The 9,270-nt window shown below is 40.7% G+C and overlaps 1 protein-coding gene across 2 annotated transcripts; it reads right to left on the bottom strand.

The window, feature by feature from the left end:
- Positions 1-5,119: 5,119 nt before the first annotated feature.
- On the bottom strand, positions 5,120-7,736 carry LOC117536403. 2 transcript variants are annotated; one of them, XM_034201248.1, is made up of 3 exons: positions 6,461-7,736; positions 6,164-6,315; positions 5,120-5,605 (listed from the first exon to the last, which is right to left on the bottom strand). In XM_034201248.1, exons 1-3 carry the CDS (start codon positions 6,894-6,896, stop codon positions 5,603-5,605), a joined length of 591 nt encoding a protein of 196 aa, XP_034057139.1. In that variant the 5' UTR covers positions 6,897-7,736; the 3' UTR covers positions 5,120-5,602. The 2 variants fall into 2 exon arrangements, with proteins under 2 accessions (XP_034057139.1, XP_034057138.1); XM_034201247.1 differs by having other exon boundaries at positions 5,120-6,315.
- Positions 7,737-9,270: the final 1,534 nt, after the last annotated feature.

The raw sequence follows: 9,270 nt of genomic DNA, 5'->3' as shown, positions 1-9,270 counted from the left end.
TCCTCGACAGTCATCTCCATCAGCTTCTGTTTCCATGTGTTCAGTTTGTCTTTGATGAGGCTGAGAGGACTGAGGTTTCTCTTCATCATCTTCACTCTTCACAGGGTCAGGAGTGAAAGTGGACTTGGTGATATCAGCCTCCTCCAGCTCCTGAAGCTGCTCTCCCTCCTGTTCCTGCTTAATGTGTGGGGGGGGCTCTGGGTCCTGCTGGTCAGGGAGAAGCTCTTCTTTAACCACCACCAGCTGCTGGACGTCTGTAGGAAACACACAGTCAGAACAAACTGTTAAGTGTTAGCATTTAAAAATCTCATCACCATTACAATGGGAGACATTTTGCAGCCCTAATTAATGCCTTTGTTTTTATATTTTCACATTATCTTTCTTAGTCCCACCTATTGTGTATTGTTGTTGGCTCAAGTCACCTCATGTAGCCCAGCCCCTTTCCACTTCCAGTTCAAAATGTAAAAGGGTTTTTTCTTCTGGCGTAGCACTAGCCGAAATGTAAACAAGGAATTGTATTTGGGATCGTTCACAGATACACTACGCCTACAGTATAGAATGAAAATACTGTTACAAATTAAAATCCTGCATTCAAACCTTATTTAAGTAAAAGTATGCAAGTATTAACAGAACATTTGACGGCACCTTCTTATGTAACAGTAATGATGGTGTAGTAAAATGTTCCCTGTCAGTGTTTAATTTATGTTGTTTCTTGATTATTTTGTATGTTGCATTTTACTGCTGCACATGTTCAAAGTTGCGCTTGTATAAATGATTATAGATGAGGGAACCTGCTAAATGTTCAAATATGTCTTTTTTATATACAGTACCAGTCAAAAGTTTGGACACCTTCTCATTCAATGTTTTTTGCTTATTTTAATTTGTTTCTACTTTGTAGATTAACACTGAAGACATCAAAACTATGAAAGAACACATATGGAATTATCTAGTTAACAAAAAAGTGTTAAAAAAATCAAGAAAATGATTTTTATTTTAGATTCTTCAAAGTAGCCCCTTTTGCCTTGATGACAGCTTTGCTCACTCTTGGCTTCTCTCAGTCAGCTTCATGAGGTCGTCACCTGGAATGGTTTTCTATTAACACATGTGCCTTGTCAAGAGTCAATGTGTGGAATGACTTGCCTTCTGAATGTGTTTGAGACCATCAGTTGTGTTGTGCAGAGGTAGAGTTAGTGCACAGTGGAAAGCCCTATTTTACTGCTGTTGTAATCCATATTATAGCAAGAACCACTCAACTCAGTAAAGAGAAGCGACCGTCCATCATCACTTTAAGAAATGAAGGTCAGTCGATCCGGAAAATGTCAAGAACTTTGAATGTATCTTCAAGTGCAGTCGCAAAAACCATGGAACGCTATGATGAGACTGGCTCTCATATGGACCCCCCCGGGAAAGGAAGAGCAAGAGTTACCTCTGCTCAGAGGATAAACACATCAGAGTTACCAGACTCAGAAACCGCAAATGAAAGCACCTCAGATTAGAGCCCACATAAATGATCACAGAGCTCAAGTAGCAGACAATCTCAACATCCACTGTTCAGAGGAGACTGCGTGAATCAGGCCTTCAAGGTCCAATTGCTGAAAAGATCCACTACTGAGGATGAACAAGAAGAAGATAATTGTGTGGGCCAAGAAACACAAGGATTGGACATTAGACAGTGGAAATCTGTACTTTAGTCTGATGTGTCTTTGTGAGACGCAGAGAAGGTGAGCGGATGGTTTATGCATGAGTGGTTCCCACCGTGAAGCATGGAGGAGGGGGTGAGATGGTGGTGGGGGGGGGGCTTTACTGGTGTCACTGTTGGTGATTTATTCAGAGTTCAAGGCACCCTTAACCAGCATGGCTACCACAGCATTCTGCAGTAGCCAGCAAAATATAAATCATATTCTGGATTTGTTAACACTTTTTTGTTCACTAGATAATTCCAGTTAAAGGTGGGGTAGGTAAGTTTGAGAAACCGGCTCGAGATACACTTTTTGTTATATTCCATGGAATGCTCTTAACATCCCGATAGCAAAAAAGTGCTTTGACAAAAAAATCCATAAAAACATGTCATCTGTGGAAGCCGTAGTACTGTAAAAAGCACGACCAATCATCTGAGCCGGCCCGGCTAAAGTAACTGGATGGCCTACCTGCCTGTCAGCCTCACTCGAGCTGGTTTCTCCAAAATTACCTACACCACCTTTAATGTGTTATTTTATAGTTTTGATGTCTTCAGTATAAATCTAGAAAGTAGAACCAATTTAAATAAAAACTTAGAAAGAGAAGATGTGTCCAAACTTTTGACTGCATCTAATACTAGTGTATATCTCTCTCAAAAATATATATATTCTGTGTATATATATACAGAATATATTATAAATACATGTTGGCAATAATTTATTGATGAGATTTTACATTCATTTATATTAATGTTTTAATGACCTTTGTACTAGTTCCCCTATTCTTAAATCAAGTAACATTTTAGATTAGATGTAGATTTAATTGATTATTGAACATATTTATTAGGGATGCTCCGATCGCCAATTTTGGGGCCGATCGCCAATCGCCGGAATCAGCATCGGCCGATACCGATCGCCGATCAGATCGAGTGGGCGGGGCCTATGGGGATCTTCCATTTAAAGTGATGTTTAAAACTCAGTTAATGGGCTCATTCACTGGAGCTTCCACAAACAACAACCAACATAATTATTACATTCAAATTAAGTACATTATTCAGGTTTACATTAACTGTGGATAATAACACGGGAGAAATGAGCGGAAGCGCTCTCCCTTTCTCCCCCTCTCCTTAGAGCCTGATCAATCGGTAGAGAGTGAGTATCGTCCGATATCGATCGGTGGCCGATCGATCGGAGCATCCCTAATATTTATTCATTGATTTCTTAGTTTAGCTAGTTTAGCTAGTTTAGCTTGTTCCAGAGGTAGATAAAATAGCCACGTGTGTTTGGTCTAACTTGAAACGTGTGTTTTGCTCCGCTCACTGGTCCATTACAGCGGCTGAGCTTCAGGTGATCACCGAGCTGCGTGACTTATAAGGGTTGTCTGGCAACGGGGTGTGGCTGCATTCGGAGGCCTTTTGATCTGACCGCGGCCGCGCTGATATTATAACGCGAAATAATTTCCACAGCTTTAGTGTATAAAACTCCCCCACTACTTAGACTATTCCTTGCACCCCTCTAGAATAAGCCCGAATGGTCTCAACCATATTGCGTCAGTAACGTGCACTTGTTACAGCAGGATCAGTTTGTGTGTTGTGGACACGACCGGTAGATTTTTGCAATCCGTGTTCTCAACATGCTTACTTTAACATACTTTTTCATGGTCGGGCTAAGGTAGGGCTAAGCCATTTTTCATACCCTGGCGCCGCCACTGACAATAAGTGTTGCTTGGCAATGGGGTCTGGCGGCAAAGTATATATTTTTCCCTCTCTCTTAATTCCCCAAGCCCCAAAATGCACTCGATGATTAATATACCCGTTTTAGGAAAAGTCACCAAGTTTGACATTTACCCTACAAAAGTCAGAGAGTGTTGACATGAAAATGACCCAGATCGTGTCTATTTCCCACCAAAAACACACCATAAATATTACTGAAAAATACAATTTCTTATGGTGGAAACTTAACAAAAATGGGTTAATAATATACCCACATTGACACTTAACATACATCACTTTCATAAACTTAAATAGCCGGTTTAACACACAAAATTGTAATGACACAATTCCTAGCACAGCTTACGCTCACTTCAATGTGAGCGTAAAGCGGAAATTACATACAGGAAGTAGAATGCGATGTGCAACGGGAAAGTGTTCCCACTAGAAACAATACTTACAAATATTAAAAGGAAACAATATCATTGAAATAAAATGCACAACCTATTGCAAATCGTAATTTATAACTAATAGTTAAGTATACACATTTTTAACTCCTTTACACATGCTACACTTTACATGTTTAACAATGCAAGGGCATTAAGAAGAGAAAGAGTCGTCCGTGATCGAACAAACCCACTGCACATCTATTCAGTGAACTGATAGAGAGGTTTCGTTTCGGCAGACAAGCCCTTTTTGATTTAATCGAGGAGATCTCCCCTCAACTCCAGCACGGATCAGACCGAAACGCTGCGCTCTCCCCAACCTTGCAGGTGCTGATTGCGCTCAGATTCTACGCGAACGGGGGCCTTTCAAAATACTGTGGGAGACATGATTAATGTTCATCGCACAACTGCATGTCGGGCTATAAGACAAGTTTTAATAGCCCTCCAGCACCACCTTAGGAACTATATTCACCTACCCGCACAAGAAGAAGCAGCTAAATCCAGACAAGATCTTTTGTTAAAATCAGGTTTACCTGGTATTGTCGGATGCATCGACGGTACTCATGTTCGCATTCAGGCCCCCTCTGAACATGAGTATTTGTATGTTAATAGAAAGGGTTACCATTCTATAAATATTCAAATTGTGTGCAACTCGGACATGGGCATTGTCGACCTCGTTGCAAGATGGCCTGGGTCGACACATGATGCTCACATCCTGAGAGAGAGCGCCCTTCAACGGGAATTTGAGGCAGGGAGATTGAATGGTCTTCTTCTCGGAGACAGTGGATACCCTCTGAAGCACTGGCTAATGACACCTGTCATCGCAGAGAGAACTGCACAAGAGCGCCGCTATAACGACAAGCATACACAAACGAGGAACATTGTAGAGCGCTGCATTGGAGTGCTCAAACGTAGGTTAGTAAGTAATTTTTATAATATATAAAAGGCCAGCCTTTTAATGTAGATATAGGCTAAATTGTTTTTTGCTTTTTTTGTAGGTTTCAGTGCCTCCACAGTGAAATGCGAATGCACCCTGAGTGCGTCTGCGTGATCATTGCTGCCACTGCGGTGCTGCACAACATCTGTGTGAAAAAGAGAATCCCCCTTCAAGGAGAATTGGTACTGGAGGCGGATGAGAACCCTGTGGCTCCTGCTGGCATCCGTGAAGATATCGGTGGACGACTTACCCGCAATCATATAATAAACAACCTATAGACCTATATATTTGTAATATGAATGCTGTTTTTTTTGCAATTGCATTTCAATAAGCTCCCTTTGTGACCACATATTTTCATTAGGCCTATTTTATTCAAAGAACACAAGAACATTAAATAACAACATTTTGGAGAACTATTAACATGAAATTGAGATAAAAAACAAGTACAACATGATTACAGAACGGTGAACACATTGTCTTGTAGTGGCCAAAATCCCAAAATGTTTGTCTTGTAACCTTCACCTCAAAAGTTATTGTTCTTGGCCACATGTAGAGCTTGGGCCTCGGAAGCAGTGTCAGACTCGCAGTACACAATACACTGGACGTTTCGGTTGCTTTTCAACGTTTATTTCCAGCAAAACATAAAACAAAATAGGAAAACAATATGTAACATAAACTTAAACAGCAGATCCTAATAATCTGTATTTGACAAAGTATAACGTTGCGTCTGCGTGTCAATGACGGTATTGCTGCTGCCTGCTGCTCTCCCGTCACACACCGCACCTCCAACTTAAAGCCTTAGCTCCGCCCCCTTCCCTGAGCAAAGCACACCTCTCACTGAAACAGAAAAATGCATTAATAAAGGTTCCAAATAAATCAAAATAAACTTAAATGCGGCTCCTACACACCGGCCCCTAATTGTTCTCTCAGAATCAATTACTCAAATTAGCCAAAAGGGAGCCGTAAAACGACCAACGAATAATGAATTTAGAAAAATAAAGTATATACATTACATCCCTTATTGATGTTTAAGAAGACCTATTATTCTTCCGTCTCCAGGACTTACCCGCAATCATATAATAAACAACCTATAGACCTATATATTTGTAATATGAATGCTGTTTTTTTGCAATTGCATTTCAATAAGCTCCCTTTGTGACCACATATTTTCACTAGGCCTATTTTATTCAAAGAACACAAGAACATTAAATAACAACATTTTGGAGAACTATTAACATGAAATTGAGATAAAAAACAAGTTCAACATGATTACAGAACGGTGAACACATTGTCTTCTTCCGTGATTAGTAGCTGATTCTTAAGAATTATTATTTGGAGTCTCAATTTCTCCATCTCAATTTTTTCGTGTTCCGCTCTCAATTTTACGGTCTCCACCTCCACTCGAACGATTTCTTTCTCCGTCAGTTCCCGCTGTAGCTCTGACAAATCCCTCTTTCTCTTTCGGAGTGTGGCCATTTGGGATTCCCCTTGAGTCATCGCTGACGCTGTGGGTGTGTGACTTCCCTCTTCTCTGCGGTCCTCTGAGTCTGTAAAATGGCAAGATACTGTCAGTTATTGTCAGTTGCTATCAACTGCCGCGATTGCTAATTGTTATCTTGCTCGCCGTGATGTCTCACGGGGGTAATATGTATATAGATAATGCAGGGTGATGTTACTCTATTAATGACTTACCACTAGTGACAGCTGACACGTCTGCGTCAACCTCTTCAAATGTTGAGGTTGAGGGCTCTGAGCAGTCGATCCCATTCAACCCGGTGAAAGTGGGGGAATCCTCTCCAAAAATAGCAATAATGATTTCGCTGTATGGAGAGGTTTTTGGAGCAGGGCCTCCGCCGGTCGGAGGGTTTTTGAGAACAGATGCATCCTTTTTGGCTCTGGATAGTAGGTCCTTCCACTTTTTCCTACACTCTTCCACCGTCCGTATCCCTCCATCACCCAAGTCATTTATCGCACCAGTGATTGACTTCCAGGCTGCGAGTTTGTGTTTGTTTGTCATGGTATTATTACATTTGGCAGTTAGCGAGTTTTTATGCTCTGCATATATTTTAATGAATGTTCTAATCTCTCTATCAATACAATTGGTTTTTCTCTTCTTTCCGTTATCCATATTCGTTATTCAATTATTAGCTTGCTCTGAATGGAGGAGTTCGAGTGTTCAATTATATAGATGTGTGTTGCTTGGCAACAATTACTGTTTTGCGTGTATTCACGTGGACGCGCATCTTAAGACCAGGCGCAGCTACGCCCGAGACTAGTCAGGCTTGGTGCACTCGGTTTAAATTTGAATCACTAAGTCGGACGTAGCTAAGGCCGACGTTAGAGTTAAGCCCTACTTTTTTACACCCAGCAGGGAGATGGGTCTGGATGCAGACCTTAGGCAGGGGGCGGTTCCTATAAGGGGAGGATCATATAGGGGGCGTTTCCTAAAGGGTTATGAGCCACGTGTTTACTTGAGAGTTCCTACACTGAAAAAACTGATTATGACCCCTTTTAGATGTTACATGTTTTAATCTAGCCTTTTTTAATAGATTTGAATGTGTTATTGCATCCTTCTTATCTTTTTTAATTAATCTTAACATTTATTGTCACTGTTTAAAACAAGCTCATTTCATTCATTTAAAAGTAATTAGAAAAAAACATGTACAATTTAATTACCACATATACTGTCCTGTCTGCGCATGTGCATACACAAGCAGCCCGCCACTTTTCCCTCCATTTTCCATTCGGAAGGACCATCACCTGACTGCCTGCGTAGCTCCTCTGTCGTGAGGTGAACGTTCTCCACGGCTCTCCGTTTTAAGTAAGTAGCTCATTCATAGCCTTGGGTGTATTATATTATACTTAAACAGGTAGATTAATAGCTAACATTAACGCTATTGACTGTGTGTTTTGATAGATTAACATTAGCAAACGTAGGCCTACAGCAGCTAGCTAACTGTTAGCCTACTGTTAACCTAGATTAGTTGTGTAGTAATGTTTAAGTAACCTAATTGAAGTGTAACATGTATCATTAACATTATAAGATAACTTGATACTGCTCTCAAATTAAATACGTGATAAATTCAATCTTTGTCTTGTTAGACTTTATTATTAGTTTGTGGCTAATACAAGTTGAATACTGCCTGTTACTATGCTTTTTTTTTTGTAGCTTCACCTGGCTTGTATACTGGCCATTCCTAGCCTACTGTGTTCCTGACCGGCTGTAAGTATGTTTTTTGTTTAACTTGTTCTTATCACTGTGGTAATATTAGGACACAACTAAGCATGTGAAATCACGTTGGTTTTGGTAACGTTACTCTCTGGCGGCAAGGGGTTAATGTTACCGAGGCTAACGTTCATATATAACGTTTCACACGAGTACTTTTCCCCCCGAACCTTATTTCCACCCCCAGATAGTCCCTGCTAGCGAGTTATTACTTTCCTGAGGAGGAAATGGTTCGTGGGTGTGTCGGCCCCACTACACCGCAAACAACTTCACGGCGTATACTGCCACCGGAAGTCCCCGGAGTTGGGGACTGGCTTCTACTGAAGCCTTCCGAGTAAATCGCCAGAAGCGCCGACACCTCCTCATCACTCCACCGCTCCCATGTATTATTTTGTGTTGCCATAAGTTGGTGAAAAATAGTTAGTGTTGCCGACACACCCACTAACCTTTTCTCCCCAGGAAAGTACCACCTCTCTAGCAGGACGGTCTGTTTATCGGTACTTGAGACATTTAACATTATATTGCAGTCTTAGTTTCGCCAACACCGTTTATAATATGCAATAAGACAAAATGCGTCGATGTATTTTCAATCTTTCCAATCCAGAGGAGAGATCTCTCTCTCCCCGTCTGTGTGCGAGGGGGTGGGGCAGTTTATACACACGCGGCTGCTACATGCATGCAACACACACACATGGTGGAGAGAGAACTAAGCGCTCCTAGGTGTGGTTAAATGTTACCCGTTTTGAGGTGGACAATGCTCTTTGCCAAAAGTGAGAAATAATTTATTGCTTTTGGCTATAGAATAGAATATATAATCATTTAATGTCATTATACATGTACAATGAAAGAAAGAAAAGCTTCTCCCTTTTTAAAAGCTGCCATAAAGTGCAATAACAGTTTAGCATGTCAGGGCGGTAACACAAGCAATTTGTCTAAACATTTAGCAAAAGTGCTCCACATCCAGTAATATTTAGGCTCTATTTAAAAAAACAAAAAAAAAACGTTACATTGTTTGTCACAAAGGAGTTTGTAGGATTTTGAGTCATTGGCCAAGTCAGTAATCATTGGCAATCAATTACCTTTTTTCATTTAACATTATTATTTTTAATTTCTGCTCATCTTTATTTTTATTGCAGGTTTTGCTATCTGATGTTGGTGTGATGGGGAACAGAACCTTACTCACAATACTCCATATTGATGAGGTAAGTTATATATTTCACATGGTGAATGGTGAAATGCCTATTTGCTGTACACATCGAGCTGCTACAGAGCAACA

Source organism: Gymnodraco acuticeps, unplaced genomic scaffold (assembly GCF_902827175.1).
Source record: "Gymnodraco acuticeps unplaced genomic scaffold, fGymAcu1.1, whole genome shotgun sequence".
Classification (NCBI taxonomy): Eukaryota; Metazoa; Chordata; class Actinopteri; order Perciformes; family Bathydraconidae; genus Gymnodraco; species Gymnodraco acuticeps.
Note: the sequence above shows the minus strand (reverse complement) of the source record. Positions and strands in the feature narration are given on the sequence as shown.